General features: G+C 35.2%; 1 protein-coding gene and 1 long non-coding RNA gene across 2 annotated transcripts; both read right to left on the reverse strand.

Annotated features, from left to right (window-relative positions):
- Positions 1-586: 586 nt before the first annotated feature.
- Positions 587-6,209, reverse strand: LOC148867111 (protein trichome birefringence-like 38). Its single transcript, XM_088977905.1, has 5 exons — positions 5,387-6,209; positions 3,085-3,247; positions 1,473-1,648; positions 1,184-1,342; positions 587-1,053 (listed from the first exon to the last, which is right to left on the reverse strand). The coding sequence occupies exons 1-5, from the start codon at positions 5,692-5,694 to the stop codon at positions 759-761; spliced, it is 1,101 nt and encodes a 366-aa protein (XP_088834031.1). The 5' UTR covers positions 5,695-6,209; the 3' UTR covers positions 587-758.
- Positions 6,210-21,215: 15,006 nt separating this feature from the next.
- Positions 21,216-22,777, reverse strand: LOC148867112 (uncharacterized). Its single transcript, XR_016110165.1, has 2 exons — positions 22,379-22,777; positions 21,216-21,589 (listed from the first exon to the last, which is right to left on the reverse strand). It is a non-coding gene; the product is annotated as an uncharacterized LOC148867112 (long non-coding RNA).

A 22,777-nucleotide genomic window follows, 5' to 3' on the forward strand; every position in this document is an offset into this window, starting at 1 on the left:
TTTATTTTCACGTGCAAATAGACTGTAAATTCTCTGGTTTATTTTTACTTTTGATTTGACGGTATAAATTCTTATTTACTTTTGATTTTGATTTGGCCATGTAAATTCTGATTCACTTTTGAGCTTACCGATTAGATGTCAGATTAGGTGTTAAAAATTTTGGAGAAGTACAGATACACATAATGCAGAATTCTGAATTCCAGCCCCTCTACTACTAGCCCTCTCCCCCATATAAACCACTTCCTGCCCGTGAATTTGGCATCAATTTACGGTCAGGATGCATTCCCCATGTACTGGGACTATAAAATTATGATCTGGGCTGATTGATCATTCTCCCTAAAAATTTTGTATTCATTGGCATTTAGGAGGGAGGTAGGAAGCAAGATGATGTGATTTCCACTTTATATGAGTGAGAATTGAGGTATAAAGCAGTGCAAATTTTGCATTGATTTTTGAGATGCAAAAATTACACTACATGAGAAAGTATAAAAGTTGTATCATGTAGTAGAACCAAAACACAGTTGCAAACAGCAAACAAATGGAAATCCTTGGTTCAAGCTGCAACTGGTCTGCTTGGTCGAACCAGTAAACCACAGAATGCCAATAGGCCAAATTTGATGATTTAGATATAATGGACATGGACAGATTTGCCTTTAGAGAAAATAAATTGCATTGATACAATTGCTTCTAATTTCAACTTGTATATTTTCTTTGGTAGATAATTTTGACTTTGGCTGTTATTGATGCCCTATCTTCAATCACAAGACAAGAGATGCATACAGAAGTTCATTCCAAGTATCAGGAACGCCTGCAAGACACCAGTGGCTGCAATCCATTCCTTTCGCCCCGCCAGGGCCATATGCAGAGGGATGACCATCTTTCCTCAGCTGTGATAGTGTCGTTATGTCGAGCAGATTTACCGGTTTGGACATCTTACCCAACACATTCTTCACCACCGCTGCCGGCGCAGGCGAACCTCCGGGATATGTCGACCCACTTACAGGTTGTGTTTGGGCATTGCAGCTCATCTTGGGCTGGTTCCATTCCCTACCACTGATCATTTGGTATTCAGAAAGGAAACAAGAACTAATGATCAGAATACAAGCTTCCAATGTTGCCATCTCTAGCTCTAGAGCTATACAATTGTTCAGAAGTGGTACAGTTTATACTTTATAGAGCTTACTCGTAATGGGTTGGAGAAATGCCCTGAAAGAAGACCTTTGTTGTGGCTGGATCAATGTTTGAGTCTACCCAATTGGCCCATGTTGTCAATCCTTTCTCAAAAGCCACCAAACGATCCATGTCTTTGTACACATTGCCTCCTAATTCAATGTAGTCCCATCTGCAATGCAACAAACATTGTGCTAGCTATTCTTAGTTACAATCCAATTTTGTAGAGAATAAGACCAAAAACAAGTACAATTTAGCCAAGGAACAAAAGCCAAGCTCAAGAGTTCCTTAGAAGTTCATACGGTTGTTTGCTTCCTGTGTGGATCCACCAATGCCAAGTGTTAAAGATCAACATGTCGGCGCCTTTCCACGCATTGCCGCCTTCGATGGAGTCGAGCTTTAGAACACGGCCGATTCGATCGGAAACTATGTCGACGAGGAATTCATTACGGGAAAGCATCACCGACAGTCCATATTCCTGCAAATTCCTTGATCAATTGGTTCGTTTCTTGGCCAAGATGGGAAGAAGAAGAATACAGTGGACCACAAGTTCGGTCCTCCCAAATGAGTCTCCATCATCTAATGGGATGGTTTTTGGATTCTTGATAAAGAGGACGCTTTGTCCCCGTTTATTAGTATGGAACTGATTAGCAACTTTGGAGCTTATTGGATTGTTTAAAAGCTCTGTTGGCGCTGTAGCTTAATCTTATCTTCTGAATATAAATAAGGACCTGGAAATACTACTGGGCCATGGGCCATGGGCCCAATTAGGCATAAGACATCCAAGCCAATGTCTTAAATAAGATGAACTTACCTGCAAAATACCCATTGCCCAGCCTAGTCCTATACCAAAAAAAAAAAAAAAGAAAACATAGAAAAAAAAGACAGATTCCAATCTAATGGCTCAGATCTCATTAGGACCTCTCGCTTGTTTTCTATTTGCCCACATGAAAAATATCAAATATGTAATTGATTCAGTTTTTCGACAGTAGGCCTCTAACAAATCATAGGGGCTGATTTCTTTTCTTTTTTTTTTTTTTGTTTTGGTAAGCGGGGCTGAATTTGTTTCAATGCGAAATGAATGGAAATTCTTTTCCATGCTTAAATATTTGAGTTATATTTTCCCCCTTTTAAAATAAAAACTTATTTTCTTCTTTGCGGAAAACAAAATTTTGCTGTAAAAAAGGACGGAAATAATATCTGAATATCTGAAATATTTTTGTCAGAAAAATTATTTCATTTTTTTAAAGGCCATCCCGAATTTTGATTGATATAGATTATTCTTGTTCAACAACTTTTTCTAGAACAAGGTTTCAGGCCTAGAAATCGGATTTGCTCCTCACAGTCATAGAGATCGCCTCACACCAACCTCACAGTGCTTTGAATCATGCATTGGGAATATGTTCCCATGAATGACAATATACAAGAACGAATAGATATTCCCAATACATAGACGGGCTTCTATCAGGGCAAATCTATGTTCACACCATTCTAACAGTCTTTTGTAACCTTGCATTAGAAATATCTCTCCATGAAATAAAGAACACAAGTGCTAGGTATTCTCAATGCAAAGCAGTAAAAACTGCCCGAATGGACTTTGCTCTGACTGAAGCCGAACTCCCCAATGCAAGGCTTCAAACACTGTGAAGTTGATGTGAGGAGCAAATCTGGATTCTTTGGGGTACTGCTGCAAATGAACAGGCTCCACGTCAGAAGAGTGAGCTCCACATCTGACGTGAGAATGGGCTCCACATCTGACGTGGAGTTTCTCAATTCACAGCAACAGCCTGAACTATAGCTGGTCGCAGCAATAACAACTGTATTAGTTTATTACTGTATGTAAATGTGATCAAAGGAATTGGAATGTGAGATGTGAGAAAGTAAAGTAGGCAGTGTAGGAAGTCTGTAACCCACCGGTAATGTGAAGGCTTGGCGGTTAACCAAGTTGTACTTTGCTTGCGGCACTGCGGCATGAAGCATACATATCAGCGATTGCCACTGGTTCAGGCTTAGTGAGTCCCCCACAAACATTATCTTCTTCCCCTTAAACCTCCTTATAAAATCCTCGCCGTTGAACCTAACAACCACAAAAGTTTATAAGATAATCCTGAACGGCTGAACCTCAAACCAGTGTTTTAAGGTTCAGACAGGACTAAAAACCGGAATGCTCCATGGGTCCCGGTTTTACTGGTTCATCAGATGGTTTGTCTGTCATTTAATTGGGACCCTGAACGGAAACCAGTGCCCGGTTTTCATGGTCCGACCATATGATCTGGGCTGAATCTTGGAACACCGCCTCAAACTTTGAGCTACCTATCGGCTTGACCCGCTCTGTCCAACCTTATCTCGGCAGTCAATGCAACGGCCCACCTTGGCTGGTCTGGTATAGGTACAACAATTTGGGCCCAATTGGCTTCATGAGAAATTTATTAGGTCCATGGGCCATGGCCTTGATAAAAAGCTGTGGACTACATGTAAAAGGTGATCATGTTGGTGATAAGCGATGATATTTCTGTGGCCCTAGACCCTAGTACAAAAGGAGCTGTGAGGCCACCTTCAAATTGCTTGTACCAGGAATGCTAATCCTACTCTTGAGATTAGGGAATCTATTCAAAGGGTTGGCTTTACACGTCTAACTCATATCATTGATGGGCTTGATTGGGGGTATTTTAGTAATTACACTTCTTATTTTTTTTATTTCTACGAAAATATGTAAAGTGAAGGAAGACCTGTAATCCTAGAGTGGGGTAAGCATGTCGGTGCTCCTGTGTTGTACTCATATTTTCCTCTGTTATTATTTGCAGTGCAATTTCATCTGCACTACTACAAATGCATGATATGTAACAAATTAGAAGAATACAATTTCTGGTTTACTTTTGCTTCAGTGTTTTGCACCAGATTTTATTTTATTTCATTTACAATATTGCAAACAAACAAAACAAGACAATAACTCAAAATCATTTGCAGTATTGCATTCTATACTTTTGCATCAATGCAAATGAAATAGCACTGCAAACAAATCATGCCTAAAAAACTGAAGAAAAGAAAAAAGAGAGTTAAAAATATTAAAAAAAAAAAGATTAATCTCTGGTTTGCATGCGCAATGCAGATGCTACTTGGTTATAGTTAGTACAGGTAAAAGGATTCTTGAACTGGTCACCTTGTCTACTTTAGATTCCCTATGACCCACTCTAACAGGAAAATTCCTATTTTTATATATTTATTAGAGGGGGGAGGGAACAGTGAATGTTCAAACTTCAAAGATCAAATCAAATGTGAGATACAATTCGATGGTGGTAATTTCAAGTATTTTACTAAATTACTGACACCTAGGATGGAATTGAGGAAATTTCTAGTACTGACTTGCCACGTGGGCTTTCTGAATTGGATCTTTCCCCAAATAATTCTACAAAAGCTTCAATTCATTTAAAAAGAAACTAATTATTTTATTTAGCCACGTGGCAAGGGATGTTAGGTGAAACTTATTCCATGTGTAAAACCGCCTTATCAAAGCCATTGGCAGCCCAAGTTGAACCTAAGGGTGAGCAAAAAAAATCGAAAAACTGAATCGATTGAAAAAATTGACCGAAATCGAACCAAAAATTGGTTAACCAAATTGGTCGGTTTGGTGTTTTTAAAAAATTGAAAGTATTAGTTTAGTTTCGGTTAACCAATATAAAAAACCGATGATTAATCGAATCAACCAGTATACATATATTTCTATATATTTTATATATATTTATTTATATTATATATATTTTATATTTTATATATTAATATAAATTAATAAATATGCATTATATATATATATATTTATAATATATGATATATTATTTATTATTTATAATATAGTATTTTTATATATTTATAATTTTTATTATATTTACAATATATAATATAAAAATTAAAAAAACCAAAACCGATTAATCGAACCGATGATTAACCAAACTAGTCAATCAATTAACTGATTAATTTAAGTTCGATTTTAATTACCAATTTTTGAAAATTCGATAATACCGGTTCGATTAAAAAAAATGCCAACGGTTCGGTTATCCCTACTTGAACCGGTGCAATCCAAATTGGGAGGCCCAATGCGGCAATGCCGACACAGAAGATACAGATAGAGTCAAAACACTCGACACAGCCACAGCGCACGAGCCATCGCATCGTAAGAAATGGGAAAGAAAACAAATGGGCGGCGAGTTAGCGGGTTTACCTTGGCAGGTCGCAGGCGGTGGGCTTCCATCTGTATTTGAGGTACTGTTTATCAGGCCGGCCGTTCTTCTGGCAGTCGAACTCCTTATCAATGAAGGGACAGCTCGAGGTGTCGTAGAGTGGGAAAGAATCGTCCAACACCCACGACCCATGGTAGAAGTCACAGCCCGTCGACGTTAGTCCCTCCACATTATGACCAATGTCCTCTTCCCCTTCCGCCATTGCTTGGCGGAGACCTGCTGAAATCAGAACGATAACAGCTGCAGAAGCTGCAAAGAAGCTATAATACTTGTGGAACCCAGATTCCATGTTAGCTTTTTGAGGATTGAAATGATGAAGATAGGAGCTCTCTCTCTCTCTCTCTCTCTCTCTCTCTCTCGATCTCTCTCGATCTCTATCAGTCTGAGAGAGAAGGAAAGAGAGAGAGTACGGCCTAGCAGTGTAAGAAAACAAGTGTTTGATGAGATAATGGTACAGCGAAGCTGTACAGATACAAAATCATGGGGGAGAGAGAGGAAAAGGGGGGTTTGTATGTTATTATATTTGGGCAAAGAAGATTGATTGGAGAGCGAGGGCCAGTAGATTACATTGCTCGTTTATATAATGCTTACATAAGTGAGGATCTCTATCTCCAATTTCCATCTGTCTATCGTTTTCTGAGGAGAAAGAGCATGGAAAAGGAAGAAAAGACAAGTAATTGTTTGTTGCACGGGTCACGGGTTAAGATTTAAGAATGTGTGAAAAGCATCCATTGATCCAACACCACACTCTTACACTTGCAGCAGATAATCCAGCCAAAATGCCAAGAACTATACAAATTTCTTATTTATTTTTCTTGGGGTTATGTCAAATATAAGACCATCATACATCGCACATCTGCACTAATAATCATGGCTTGAATGTTGTTGATGTGTGCGGTCTAAGATGGAAAATTTGTTGGCTTTCATTCATCCATTGAATCTAGCCAACCGGTTAATCAAACTCTCAACTCATTCCACCAGCCCATAGGTCCCAGAAAACGGTTTTTAACCATTTTTTATTTTTTAATTTAGAATAAATCATCTATTTGAACCAAAGCGGTTCCAGTTCAGTTTTTAATACATTGCTCTCACCAATGTTTGCTTTTCACATTTTTCTTGGAACCCAGATCCCAATTAATGGAGGGTAGAATTAAGAAGAAGAGCAAAAGTGAAATAGACAAGATTCAGTCAGAGTGAAAACAAGTGGTAGTTGAGCTAGCATTTCTGTTCTTTTCAACCATTTGTTGTCTCTCTTCGGATAATTAAAATCAAGATTAGTCAGAATAAGGAATCGAGTGATGGATCAAATGGGAGGGACCCTCGTGGCCTCCTCCATTAATTGTCAATTACATTACTTGCTTTCTACTAACTACACTTTTCAATTATTTGTTGCTGTTCTGTGACGTTTTTCCTTCAATTATACTGATTTAACAAACACAGACAATAACTCCAAATTTGTATCAATAAAACCATTGAAAAAGACTATGCACATTTCAGACGTCAATTGCAGGGGCTAGCTTAATTCGCTATCTTATTATTGCTTTCAGGCATCAAATGCAAATATGGACAACCAAAGATTATTTCCGAATCACATGGGATGAGTAGCCATTGGCACATCATATGAGGGAATCCCCCTATTTCCATATAAAAAACTGAGATAGTGGAAATTAAGGCCGTGTTTGGTTTGATAAAAAATGAGAGAGAAACAAAAAGGTTGAGGAAACATTTTTCAAGCATTTTTACAAAATTAGTTAGAGTCAGGAGAACTTTTACCTATAAAAGTGTGAATAACATATTGGCTTCTGGAATTTTTCTTTACTAAAATACCCTTTCTCTTAATTTTGGTTCACTTTCATTGTAAGGGCAGAAAATGTAATTAAAATAATACTATTAAATACATCCAATTACCTCTCATTAAATCTTACATTTAAGTCATTAAATAATTAAATCACATCCTCTCTCATTGAACCCAACATTAATACTTTTGTTTCTCACTAATAAATTTATACACAATAATTATTAATACAATGAAATTTGATATTTTAAAGGTATTGACTTTTGGAAATTTTCTTTACTAAAATACCCCTTCTCTTAAATTTGGTTCACCTCCAATGTAAGGGCAGAAAATGTAATTAAAATAATACTATTAAATACATTCAATTACCTCTCACTAAATCTCACATTTAAGTCATTAAATAAATCACATCCCCTCTTATTGAATCCAACATTAATACTTTTGTTTCTCACTATTAAATTCTAATAATAAATCTATACACAATGAAATTTGATATGTTTAAAATAAACCTAGAAATGAAATCATATTTTTCCATCTAGGTAGTGGGTAAATAGTTCAACCATTTGGGTCAAATGGATAATTCCATGATGTTTAAATAAATAATAAATATTTAGAAATATAAAATACACAAAAATATAGAAAATAAAGAAATTTTGAAAAAAAAAATGAACACAATTATATTATTATATATTGGTTATATTAAAAAATTGGCTTTTGGAAATTTTCTTTACTAAAATACCCCTTCTCTTAAATTTGGTTCACCTCCATTGTAAGGGCAGAAAATGTAATTTAAATAATAGTATTAAGTACATTCAATTACCTCGTATTAAGTCTAACATTTAATTCATTAAATAAATCACATTCTCTCTCATTGAATCCAGCATTAATACTTTTGTTTCTCACTATTAAATTCTACTAATAAAACTATACACAATAATTATTAATACAATGAAATTTGATATTTTTAAAATAAACCTAGAAATGAAATCATAATTTTTCATCTAGGTGGTGGTAAGTAGTTCAACCATTTGGGTTAAATGGACAATTCCATGATGTCATAAATAAATAATAAAAACTTAGAAATACAAAAAATACAAAAATATAGAAAATAAAGAAATTCTGAGAAAATGGAGACAATTATATTATTATATATTTATTATATTAACTATTAAATACATTTAATTAACTCTCACATTTAAGTCATTAAATAAATCACATCCTCTCTCATTGAATCCAACATTAATGCTTTTGTTTCTCACTATTAAATTCTACTAATAAATCTGTACACAATAATTATTAATACAATGAAATTTGATATGTTTAAAATAAACCTAGAAATGAAATCATATTTTTCCATCTAGGTAGTGGGTAAATAGTTCAACCGTTTGGGTCAAATGGATAATTCAGTGATGTTATAAATAAATAATAAAAATTTAGAAATATAAAACATATAAAAGTATAGAAAATAAAGAAATTTTGAAAAAAATAAACACAATTATATTATTATATATTTGTCATATTAAAAAAATTGGCTTCTGGAAATTTTCATTACTAAAATACCCCTTCTCTTAAATCTGTTCATCTCCATTGTAAGGGTAGAAAATGTAATTAAAATAATACTATGAAATACATTCAATTACCTCTTATTAAGTCTGACATTTAAGACATTAAATAAATCACATCCTCTCTCATTGAATCCAATATTAATACTTTTGTTTCTCACTGTTAAATTCTTCTAATAAAACTATACACAATAATTATTAATACAATGAAATTTGATATTTTTAAAAGAAATCTAGAAATAAAATCATATTTTTTCTTCTAGGTGGTGGGTAAGTAGTTCAACCATTTGGGTCAAATGGATAATTCCATGATGTCATAAATAAATAATAAAAATTTAGAAATACAAAAATATAAAAATGTAGAAAATAAAGAAATTTTGAAAAAGTGGACACAATAATATTATTATATAATTGTCATGTTAAAAAATAAGTATGATAGGATAGACATAATTTAATTAATGATTGACACTGAATATACAACTTAAAACCAATGGCAAAACAAAACAATTTTCCTACGTAGGGGGTGGGTTAGTGGTTTAACCTTTCAGATCAAATGGGTTGACACATGATGTATAAGTAAAAATAAAATTTTTAAAATAGAACAATGCAAAAAATACAAAACAATTTTGGACACATCTTTTATTAGGGTAAGCATAATTCAGTTACAACCAAACTAAAAATTTTGGTATATTTTTTTAGGGTTTTGGTTAATTTGGTTATTAGAATTAGAAATTCGGTTAACAAAATAAACTAAATTTTTGTATATCATATGCAATATATAATATTATTTATTTATTAATATATAACATAATGAAATTTGCTTTCATAATATATATTATATATTATATGTCATAATGTATATAATATAGTATACAAATTATTAAAATTTGGTTTTAATCAAAATAACTAAAAGCCAACTTGAAAATTTTGTTTTTTCTAATATTTAGTTTCAATTTGGTTTTAAAAAATTTTCAATTTAATCGGTCGGTTTTTAATCGAATAAACCAAATGCTCACCCTTACATCTATAATATTAGATCTTAATCATATAAACAAAAAATAAGTATGATGAATAATAATTATTTTATTAGTCATATAAATTAAATGAAAATTTTAAAACCAGCCTGAAAATAAAAACATTTTCATATCTAGATGATAAGTGAACAATCTAATCTTCTGGGTAAAATGGGTCAATCGATGTCATAACTAGGTAATAAATATTAAAAAATATATAGAATCTCAAAGAAAAATATAAGCAATTTATAAAGCATTTTGATACAACTCTAATGTTTTATATTCATAATATTAAATATGAAAATAAGAATTACTTTTATTAATGATAAAAATGGAATACAAGATTTAAGTAGAAAATGCAATTAAAATAATACTATTAAGTGCATTCAATTATTACCTCTCATCAAGTCTCACATTTAAGTCATTAAGTAAATCACATTCTCTCTCTCTCACATTCAATCCAACATTTGTACTTTTGATTATCATCATTAAATTCCACTAATAAATCAATACACAATCGTTATTATTATAATGAAATTTTATATTTTTAAAATAAACCTAGAAATGAAATCATATTTTTCCATCTAGGTGGTAAGTAGTTCAACCATTTGGGTCAAATGGATTATTCCATGATGTCATAAATAAATAATAAAAATTTAGAAATATAGAAAATAAAGAAATTTTGAAAATTTTGGACACATTTCTATTATTATATATTTGTCATATTAAAAAAATAAGTATAATAAAATAGACAATTTTAATAATGATGGACATGGAATATAGAACTTAAAACCGATAGGAGATGAAAGAATTTTCCTATCTTGGGGGCGGGTTAATGGTTCAACCTTTGAAACCAAATGGGTTAACTCATGATGTATAATTAAAAATAAAACTTTTAAAGTAGAATAATACAAAAAGTATAAAACAATCTTGGGCACATCTATAATATTATATATTAATCATTTAAATAAAAAATAAGTATGATAAATAATGATTATTTTATTAGTGATATAAATTAAATGCAAAATTTAAAACCAATTTCATATAGATGGTAGTTTAACGATCTAATCTTCTAGGTCAAATGAGTCAATCTATGATGTCATAAGTAAAAAATAAATATTAAAAAAATATATAGAAACTCAAAAAAATATATAAGCTTTGTATAAAGCATTTTGATACAATTCTAATGTTATATATTCATAATATTAAACAAAAATAAATATGAAAATAAGAATTACTTTTATTAATGATGAAAATGGAATACAAGATTTAAAATCAACCAAAAAAAGCAAAATGGTTTTTTCCATCCAAGTGGTGGATTAGTGGTTCAATTGTCCATATCAAATGGATCAACACATGACTCCAAGTGTACATTCTATGATATTATATATTCATCATATAAAAAAGTATGATAAATGAGAATTATTTTCATTAATGATGGAAATGGGATAAAAATTAGGAAAAAAATAAAGCATTAATGTCTAACACATGGCTCTACTAACCATGTCAAATGGTTCCATGATTTAATTATCTAGGCCACTGTAGGCAAGTGATTAGGTAGTAAATGAACCTACAATCTTGAATTGGGTGATCAGCTAATCAATCTAATAAATTGATTTGACCCCAATATTAAAAACCAATATCAAAAATTTTTTTGGAATTAAATTAAATAATAAAAAATAAATAAAAATGTAGATTTTTTTATAAAATTTTTGGAAAATTTTGAACATGTATTAAAATTATATATTCTTCATATTAAACAAAAATATATTTGAAAAAATGAGAATTATTGTTAGTAGAAAAAGAAATAGCTAAAATAAAAAAAAAAACAAATTAATGCGTTAACCATAACCCATTTTCCTGGTTAAATAGGTTAGTGGTTCTACCAGTAAGGACTTCATTTGGTTCTTGACCAAGTCAATAGTTTTGTTTTTTTTTTTTTTTTTCCTTTGCAATAAATTGGCTTAGGTTAAAACATACTAAAAAAATGTGTCCAATTGACAAACCAATAAATCCAACTCTATGGTTCAACCGCATGTTGAAAACTTTGATAGAAACTATAAGAACATTTGAAGTTTGATCTTTGAGTTAAACGACAATATATACACTGCCATGTGCAACGTGCGTGCTCTTTTACTATAGATTATAAATGTACATGTATAACACATTGGCCTGGGCTGGGTCAGGCTGAGCTCGAGTTACCCAAGACCTCAACTTGAGCCCAACTTGAAAAATATAGAAACCTAACTTTTCAAGCCCAGGCCCAACCCAAGGCCCAAAAAATCCAACCCAATCCGTGAAAATAAAATCAGGTTTGGTCGGGCCGAGTTCGGGTTAAGCCCCGCCTAAGTTGCATCCTTAGATGTAGGTTGGTCTACACCATAGTACGAAGGTAGTGATCAAAATACACCATACTATAGTTAACAATTATTATACATTGTGGACAGACCGTGTGGAATGGATAAGTCCACATTCATAGTAATGTTTTATAGGTATTGATCAACATCATACCTTTTGATTCTATGTATCTCATATACAATTTATGAAGTGATTTAAATAGTCCGTCATAAATGTCTAACTTTTGCATTTTATATGATAAATAAATTGGAAAAGGCACGAATAAATATTAATTTTAACAGAAAAGAGAATAAAATAATGAAAGAATAAAAATTATTATTTTATTGATAAAATATTAAAAAATAATATTTAAACAAATGAAAAAAGAGTGGAGAAAGAGTACCATCGAGCTTGTGCTAGAATTAACATTTAAAAATTATTATTTTTAACTAAAATAATTATTATTTTATTGATAAAAATGTTAAAAAATATTAGGGTAAATTACAAAGACCCCCCTTGTACTATGGGGTCAGTGACAAAGTCCCCCCTATACTTTTTTTTGTGACAAAAATCCCCTTGAACTTTATCCATTAGACAAAGACCCCCTTGGCCATTAAGTCAGATGATGGAAAGTGTTAAATTACCAAAATACGCCACTAAACTTTTTCTATTTTCTTTTTCTTGCCATTTTACTCTTAAAACCTATTTAACCTATTGTTTTCCTTTTTTTTTTTTGAGTTTCACTTCACATGCAATGATTATGGCCTTCATGTTTTCCTCCTTATTGAAGCTGCCTAGACTCTTTCCCTCTTTTTCAATTCTTTTTTTTTTTCCTATCAATGCTCTTCTTACAAAAATAACAAAGGAGGAGAGAGGAATCCAGCTTTAGTCATGAGGAAAACATCAAGGCCATAATCATGGTATGTGAAGTGAAACTCAAAAAGAAGTCCATTGTACATCAACCAATACCTATCACCTCATCCTCCATCAAGTCACAACCAGGAAGGCCAAGGAAATTTAGGAGGAGGGGGCTCGATGAATTGATAAGTGGGCACAATGTAACATAGAGGAGCAGACTTATGACATGTTCTAAATGTGAGCAGACGAGACACAACATTAGAGGCTGCAAGGGCCAACATCAGGGAAATTCTAAGAATAGGACTGATGATGTAGGCCCATCACAAACATCATCATCATTGAGGGCACAAAGACAACCTCAGATCAAAACCACCAGTACGAGGGGTAGATCATCGACATGTAGAGGTGGATCATCAAACCAAAGGGGTGCACCATCATCTCATACTGGTACATCAAGTGTTGAAATTCCTCACTAGATTAATTATCTGCAACTACCACAACCCCAAGTGCCAAATATAGGTGTTGATTTTTCTCCCTAGGTTGTATGTTCTCTACTTAAATCTCATTACCATTGTATGCCAATTCTGAGCCAAGAGTTTGGACACAGATATTAACTAACCTCGGTGTATGAATATTGTTGCAGGAGAGCTTTAACATGGATGGTGGTCCTCCTATACAATAATAATATGCATGGCTCTAGATGGTGAGATGAAATTCTAACTTGGGTCTTAACTTCTAACTTTGATTACTTTTGCTTCACATTTGATTGTGTTTTGTTTATTTATAAGGATGGCATGGCTTCCAATCTATATGAAAGAGAGTAAATCCAAAAATCAGATATAGGAAAGGGAGAGGGAGGGAATAGGAGAGAGAGAGAGAGAGAGCTAAAGGGAGGGCGAAGGAGAGAGGAAAGAGAGAGGAGAGAGAGAAAGATAGAGGGAAGGGGAATGATCAGATTTCTGAATAACTGATCAAATTTCAAGGACAGGAAAAGGAGAGAGAGAGATGGGAGAGAAGGAGGGAGAGGAGAGAGGAGAGAAGAAAGAGAGAGAGAGAGGAGAAAAAAAGCTAGGAGTTGGGGAATCTGATCGGATTTCAAGGAGGGGAGGAAAGAGGAGAGAAAGAGAGATGAGAGAGAGAGAGAGCTAGAGGGAGGGGGAATCTAATTAGTTGATTAGATTTCTAATCAAGTTGATCAAATTTCAGGGAGGGGAGGAGAGAGGAGAGAGAAAGCATAGAGGAAAGAGAAAGATCTAGAGGGATGAGGGAATCTGATCAACTGATCAAATTTTAGGGAGGGGAGGAGAGAGGAGAGAGGAGAGGAGGGAGAAAGAAGAAAGAGAGAGGAGAGAGCTAGAGGGAGGGGGAATCTAATTAGTTGATCAAATTTTGATCTAATTAGAAATCTGATCACCTTATCAGATTTCAAGGGGAGGAGAGAGGAGAGAGAGAGAGGGAGGGAGGGACAACTTGCAATGAATGAAGGAGTGCTGAATTGATTCCTCAGTTTATGGAGACCACAAACTGCATACATTATTGATATGTTTGCCCATGTTGATTAAGTGATCAATGGTTAGTAATCTGTCCAAAACAGTGGGCATGAAGAATGAAAACTTTAGAGGGTACATGGACTCACAACCATCTTAAAGAGGCAAAATCGTCTTACTATTGTTCCATTGTTGAGTAAAAGGATTTGATTGAGAAGAAGCTCCAGCCATCACCACTGCACTCTTTGATATCAGGAGAATCATCTAGGTTTTAGCCTGCTTAAGGAGCTCCCAGTCATTTATATTCCTTGTAGGTTGAGGTGCCTATACCACATTGCCACACACCAAGTCATAGTATTCCTTAATGGATTCATGTTTGCTTTGTAGTAAAAAGCAATACTGTATGAGTCAGAATATGCCAAACATGATCCTCTATTATCAATCCAGACATCCTGAATTGTATATGTTCACAATTTCCAGGTTTGGAGGTGATATGTTAGTTAAGTTCATCTCAAATTTGCATTACACCTCTCTTATGTATTGAGTGAATGGTCATTAACTAGTACATGTATTAATAAGTGTTGTAACCTTTAATGTTTGTTGTTTTATGCTTATTTTGATGTAAAATAGTTTTAAAAGATAATCTGAAGTTTTGAACCCCTTTCTTTTCTTTATTTAAGCAAGTTGAATGGTCAAATCTAAAGTTCTGAACCCCTCTCTCTCTCCTCTCTCCTCTCTCCTCCCCTCCCTGAAATTTGATAAGCTAATCAGATTCCCCCTCCCTCTAGCTCCCTCTCTCCTCTCTCTTTTCTCTTACCTCTCTTTCTCCTCTCTCCTCCCCTCCTTGAAATTTGATTAGCTAATCAGATTTCTGATTAGAAATCTGATCGGCTGATCAGATTCCACCCTCCCTCTAGCTCTCTCTCTCTTTCCTCTCTCCTCTCTCCTCCCCTCCTTGGAATCTGATAAGCCGATCCCCCTCCCTCTAGCTCTCTTTCTCCTTTCTCTCTCCTCTCTCTTTCTCCTCTCTCTTTCCTCTCTCCTCCCCTCCCTAAAATCTAATCAACTAATCAGATTCCCCCTCCCTCTAGATCTCTCTCTTTCTCTCTCCTCTCTCCTCCCCTCCTTGAAATCTAATTAGCTGATCAGATTTCTAATTAGAAATTTGATCAACTAATCAGATCTCCCCCCTCCCTCTGGATCTCTCACTCTCCTCTCTCCTCCCCCTCATTCTCTTCCATCTCTCTCTCTTCTCTCAATTAAAGAAATAAAACAGAAAATAGAAAAACCAAATAAATGGAGAATGGTTCGATGGAATTGATGAACCATTCGAACCCTTGTGTATCTATAGATGAAGAAGTACATTTGTGTACAACAATAACAGGAGAGAGTCAGATAACATTGAACTTTATTAGATAGAGTTTATCATAGATTTAAACTCTATCTTATAGGGTCTATCTAGTTAGTTGAGTTCTATCTCAATCTGGACAGAGTTACATCTGTAGAAGGAGATCTATATATAAATGGAGATATATCTAATGTCATGGCAGCTCCTGATGATGTGGCAGTAGGGTTATCCTCAATACGCCCCCTCAAGCGAATGGGAATTGGAAGCACATACAACTTGTCCATAATAGAGGAAAAATGAGGGGAAGCCAATGGTTTTGTGAAAATGTTAGCGAGCTGATGTAGGGATTGAACATGATGGAGTTGAAGAGTTTTCTTGAGTGTATGATCCCGTAGGAAGTGAAAGTCAACTTCAATATGACGAGTCTGAGCATGGAAAATCGGATGATCTGCAAGGTAACAAGCTTCGACATTATCACAATAAAGTGATGAAGCAGATGGAAGTCAAACTCCAAGATCTTGTAAGAGAGATTGCAACCAAATCAATTCGGTGGCAGTATTGGCAAGGGACCGAAATTCTGCTTCTATACTAGATCTAGCAACAGTCTGCTACTTCTTAGCACTCCAACTCACTAGATGAGAAGCAAGATAAACACAATACCCGCCAGTAGATGAGTAGTCATCAGGACATCCTGCCCAATCAGCATAAGAAAAAGCCAAGAGTCTGGTAGAAGACTAAGAGGAGAAGAACAAAGCGTCTTCAAGGGTATATTTGAGGTACCAAAGAATACGCTTTACTACTATCCAATGTTCATCTGTGGGATTATGTAAAAACTGATAGGCCTTGTTAACTACAAAACAAATGTCAGGCCTAGTGAGAGTAAGATACTACAGTCCACCCACAATACTCCTGTATTAAGATGGGTCAGAGAGAGGAGACCCATGAAGTCTAGAGAGTTTAACACTTGCTACCATAGGAGTAAAGAGAGGTTTAGCACCAGCCAGCCCAACACGATGAAGAAGATCAATTATGTATTGGCTTTGGCAGAGATAAAGTCCGGTGTAATCCCTGCATGCCTCAATACCCAAAAATAGTGGAGATCACCAAGATCCTTGAGCCGAAACATACGACTTAGTTTGGCAATAACAGAATTGATAATAGTGAGGAAGTGCTAGTAAGTATAACATCATCCACATATAACAACAAGTAGATATGGTGAACACCATGAGAACAAATAAAAAGAGTGGGATCACAACTAGAGGTACAAAATCCTAGTTCAACAAGCTTAGAGCTAAGGTGTGAGAACCAAGCTCTAGGAGCCTGTCGAAGTTCATTGAGGGCTTTAGATAACTTGCACACATGATTGGGATGACCTACATCCTCAAAACCCTTAGGCTGTCACATGTAATTATTTTTAGTTACCAGACCATTGATAAGCATTATTAAAGTCCAGTTGCCAAATAATCCATTGATGAGAAATGGCAAGAGAGAGGATAGTAGGAATGGTAGTGGGTTTACCAATAGGACTAAAAGTGTCAAAAGAATTCACACCCGGTATTTGCGTAAAACACTACGCAACAAGCCGGGCTTTATAGCGATCCATAGATTCATCGAGTTTCTGTTTGACCTTGTACACCTATTTAGAACCTACCACGTTCATCAAGGAGTGATATGGAACAAGATCCCAAGTCTTGTTTTGAACAAGAGCCTAAAACTCCTTGAACATCGCCTCACACCAATGAGGATGTTTAGAGGCTTAGGAAGAAGTGCTAGGTTCAGATTCAGTAGCAACAAAAGCAGTATAACAAAGGGGTAGAGGGTACCGAGTAGCCAAAGAGGCTTGAGCATGCATGGACTTGGTGGCCATAGAATGAGTGCGCTAAATTGGAGCAAGGATAGGTTGTTTGGTGTTCATTAAATCCTGAACCAGTCAAGTCCGAGGTCGGGTGCGTGGAAGTTCATCTGAAGCAGGAGGACTAGCGCTTGCAACATCATTATCACTGGAATCGATACTAGGTACATTTGTCCCAGAAGATGTCTGGGGTGATGACGAATCTATAGGAACAGGTGTTGATAGTCAAGACATACATATTGGCAGTAAGTTAACACCCTTTGAGCTGGGTGTTGGAGCTGAAGACAACGGTGGCAAGCCAGGGAACCGATCTTCACCAAAGATGACATGGCGGCAGATATAAATTTGTCCTGTCTGAATGAAAATCCATTTTATGTCTGTTGTACAAACGAAGAAACGGATAACATGCACAGCCAAAGGTGCGAAGCTGAGAATAATCTGGTGTGCGCTGAAATAAAAATTCATATAGTGACTTGCCTTGAAGAGTCAGTGAAGGAATGTGATTGATTAGAAAAAACGTAGTTTCAGTTCCATCAAACAAAAAATTATGGGGGAGAGAGGCAGGGGCCAGTAAGGTGAGGGTGGACTCTATCACATGGTGATGCTTCCTTTCAACCATGTTGTTTTGCTCATGAGTGTGCAGACAAGCGAGATGGTGTCTGATGCCTTGAGAGTCAAGGTACTGTGAAAGTCTTTGGTATTCCCCTCCCCAATCAAATTGAATACATTTATTTTTTCTATCAAATAATAGCTCAACATGCCGTTTAAATTTGAGAAAAATCTCAAACATATCAGATTTACAGCGTATAGGAAAAATCCAAGAAAATTTAGAAAAAGCATCAACAAATAACACATAATATTTAAAACCATTATTTGACTCAATTAGGGCTGCTCCCCATACATTTGAATAAATAAGTTCTAAAGGATTACTGTAAGATGACAACGAACTAGGGAAAGGAAGACAATGACTTTTTCCTAACTCACAAGCATGACAAACTAAAATATCAAACAAACCATGATAAGGAAGACTGAACCGAGATAGCACTTGTCGAACTGCTTTAACTGAAGCATGCCCAAGTGATGATGCCAAACTTGAACTGATGCTTTCTTGCCAATAAATGTAGTACTACTGGAAGACGAAGAAATGGATGCTGAAGTGGGAAGTTGATAGAGTCCACCTTTACTAGGTCCGCGGAGTAGAACTCTCCCCTTATGATCCTTCAAGAGAAAATTTGAAGGATGAAACTCAAAGACAACATTGTTATCTTTGGTAAATTTGCTGACAAAAAGTAGGTTCTTTGTAATAGAGGGAACATGATAAATATCCTTAAGATAAAATTTATTTTTATCATGAGAAATAACAAAAGAACCAATAATTTTAATTTCCAAACCTGCGCCATTACCAACTTTCACCTAGTCAAACCCACCATAGTCTGATCGAATCTACAAATTGTCCATATCGAACATGATGTGGTGTGTGGCTCTAAAATCTGGATACCAGGCCGGATCAAACTGTGATGAAGAACTAGTGTGAAAATCAGCAGTTGGATCTGGTGTGGGATTCTGAGCAGGTTGTTGATCTGGATCAAGATAGGAGATATCAAACATGCGTCTACACTTCCGAACACCATGGCCAGGGATGTTGCACAACTAATAGATAATATTGCTACGTCCATGACCTCTTTCGGAACCATCATTTTGGTTCCCATGGCCACCTCTGCCTCTGCCACGCTATGAACTATTGTGCCATTGTTGGGAGTGTTGTGAGTTACTTTTATTGTTCGAAGCAAAATTGGTAGAAGCTCCATCATTAGACTTAGTAAAACGATTTTCTTTAAGCCAAGACTCATGATTAAGTAATTGGCCAACAACATCAGCAATTCTCAATCTATCAACATTAGGTCTATTAGCAATAGTAGTAATAACGGACTCATATTCAGATCCAAGTCCACTCAAAATACACATAACAAGATCTTGTCAAGAAACAGGTTCAAAAACAGTAGAAAGGTTCTCAGCAATACCTTTGGCCTTCTATATGTATTCAGAAATAGAAAGAATACCTTTCTTGATGCTCTGGAGTTGTCTCTTTAATTGTAAGACTCTGGAACGTGAGTGGGAAGCAAAGGACTCTTCCAACACACTCCAAACTTCAGAGGATGAGGACATACCTACAACCTGAGCTAGGATACCCTCAGTAAATGAAAAAACGACCCAACTGAGTACTAGTTGATCCAGTTGATACCATTGATCGAATGTTGGGTTGATAATCTTCCTTAATGGATCTTCAGGATCATCAATTTCTTCAGGAGGAGCAGGAGTCTTCCCTTCTACGATACCCATGAGTTTGTGAGTACAAAGAATGGGAAGAAGCTGTGCTCGCCATAGGAGGTAGTTGTCACTATTCAGCTTGATAGGGAGATAGTGAGAGACATTTGGAATTGAACTTACCGTGCCTATTGCAGATGGTGATGTAAATGACCTAGGTTGTTGATCTCTCCTCCTGTTGAGCTATTGAAAGAAGCCTTGAGAACTAGTTCTGATACCAAGTTAAAGAAATAAAACAAGAAATAGAAAAACCAAATAAATGGAAAATGGTTCATTGGAATTGATGAACCAATCGAATCCTTATGTATTTATAGATGAAGAAGTACAGTTTGGGTACAACAATAGTTGGAGATAATCAAATAACATTGAACTCTATTAGATAGAGTTTATCATAGATTTAAACTCTATTTGATAGGGTCTATCTAGTTAGTTGAGTTCTATATCAATCTGGATAGAGTTACATCTATAGAAAGAGATCTATCTGTAGATGGAGATCTATCTAATGACATGGCAGCTCCTGATGATGTGGCAGTAGGGTTATCCTCAATACTCTCTCTCTCTCTCTCCTGTTCCTGTCCCTGGAATCTGATCAACTCCCCCCTCTCTCTAGCTCTCTCTATCTCCTCTTTTCAGGTTTGCCTGTATAAGTTAATTGAATTTAATGCTTGTATGACTTTGCTGAAATGCATTTGCTCAAATACGGACTTATTCCGTTAATGATACATGGGACTATTGGATGGATATTGATATGCATGGGCTTCTAACCATAAAGCTACTACAGAAAGGAGAATTGAACCACATTTGCAATTGTAGTTTATGGTTTTTTTGTTCTTTTGTTGTTTGAATGGTGGATGGGGGAATAATGTTTTATAGGTTGGTGTTAATAAGATAACCACAACATTTAGAAAGATTGTGGAAGAACTGTTGCTTATTTTTTTCTTCCACTTTTTTTGTAAATGGTGATGGGATGACTTCACAAGAATACTAATGTTGAATGGGTGTCGTCCCCTTATTTGTATTGGTGCGAGAATGTTAATGTTGATCACTTTAGAATATTTTCTCATATTAATGAATGATTATTTGTTTAAGGTAACTTATTCTAGGGTACCTATTATTCAAAGGCAATCCCTCATCACTTTAACCAACAATTGGATCTTACACGCAAAGTTGGTCATCCCATTCTAATGGAGATATGCAAAAAATTGGAATACTATTATTGTTGGACAATAACCATTGGAACTTCACTACTAATTAATTGATTAACTTGAATGCAATGGCAAAAGGAACAACAATTAACCCTTTACATCTACAAAGGGATCAAGTTCCATTCTACAATTTCATTGGGATACTATTCATTAACTACTTGTACATATACATGTCAGACAATACAACAATTAACACAATAACTAAGACCCTCATGCTCTTTAACCCTTCAGTAACTACTTCTTGGGAGGACTCCATAACCTTAATACAACACCTAAAACCAGCTACCAATTGATGAAGCTCTGCAATGCGGCTTTCTAGATGATCTTCTGATGAATTGCCTTCATTAGAAAAGTCTGTGGGAACTGCTCATTCAAAGAAATTGCATGGCGGAGTTACGCTGCCTTGAATACAATCAAATGCAAAGAAATCAGCATCTCATAATTAATTTGAATACAAATAGATGCCCTTAATTGCTTATAAGATTAATTGTGCAGCTATAAAATATTCTATTCAGATTTCTACTTATTTCCGAAACCCAAATGACAACCCTCCTTCCACATTTATAATCCCTTGGCTTGTATTTAAGATACCTAACATGTTGACTATCATTTGTTGACTTAGAAGATGGCATCCCTGCAAATAAAAACATAAAAACCACAAAAAGATCCTATGCAACATGCAACTATAATAAAAAATTCATAATGATACAAACTAGACAAAATCAAACATTTTGATTTTGGTATGATATAGATTAATTAGTTCTGGTATGATACAGATTTTGGTATGCAAAATCAAACATTTTGATTTTAGATCTGAAAACAAACAAGGTTTTGACCATCAACATATTAGATCTGAAAACATTGATCATAATTGAAACATTAGTCAGAACTAAAACATTTTGCCAAACATTGGTCAGCATTGGAACAACAGTCAGACAATTTTCCGTCAAGCCAAAGATAAGCCTTGGTGAAAAAAAAATCCATTTTCACTTTCTGTGCTCTTTTTACATACAATTGTAATCACCATTTCGTCGCCGTTTAGATCTGAAAATGGTTCAGATAATTGTTCAGATCAGAACCACATTTCTTCGCCGTATGAAAATGGTTCAGATCTGTGCGCAACTCTGGTATGGGAGTTTTTATACCCATCAAATCTGTGAGCGGCTCTAGAGATGTTGGGGAGAAGCTTACCAGCTTTCTTCACCGGCCTCTCTGTCGTTTCTCTAACCGATTTTGAAGAGAAGGGTGGAATGGAAGTGCTAGGAATGAAGAGGAAGGTTGGCTCTCTTCTCCCCTTTCATTCGTTCAACCCAGAATGAAGACAACAGGGGTTCACTTTCGTTCTTTCAACCCAGAATGAAGACAATAGGGGTTCTCCTCTTTTGCTTGTCCAACCCAGAATGAAGACAACAGGAGTTCTCCTCTTTTGTTCGTTCAACCCAGAATGAAGACAACATCAGGGGTTCTCCTCTTTTGTTCGTTCAATCTAGAATGAAGACAACATGGGTTCTCCTCTTTCGTTCGTTCAACCTAGAATGAAGACAACAAGGGTTCTCCTCTTTCACTCGTTCAACCCAGAACAAAGATAAT

Source organism: Nelumbo lutea, chromosome 3 (assembly GCF_056320005.1).
Source record: "Nelumbo lutea isolate HS-2025 chromosome 3, American lotus-T2T, whole genome shotgun sequence".
Classification (NCBI taxonomy): Eukaryota; Viridiplantae; Streptophyta; class Magnoliopsida; order Proteales; family Nelumbonaceae; genus Nelumbo; species Nelumbo lutea.

Coding starts and splice junctions, on each gene's coding strand:
- LOC148867111 (XM_088977905.1), bottom strand. CDS start 5,694: ATGGAATCTGGGTTCCACAAGTATTATAGCTTCTTTGCAGCTTCTGCA. Junction 3,248..5,386: donor ACCGCCTGCGACCTGCCAAG/GTAAACCCGCTA, acceptor TGTGGTTGTTAG/GTTCAACGGCGAGGATTTTA. Junction 1,649..3,084: donor GCCAAGCCTTCACATTACCG/GTGGGTTACAGA, acceptor AGGAATTTGCAG/GAATATGGACTGTCGGTGAT.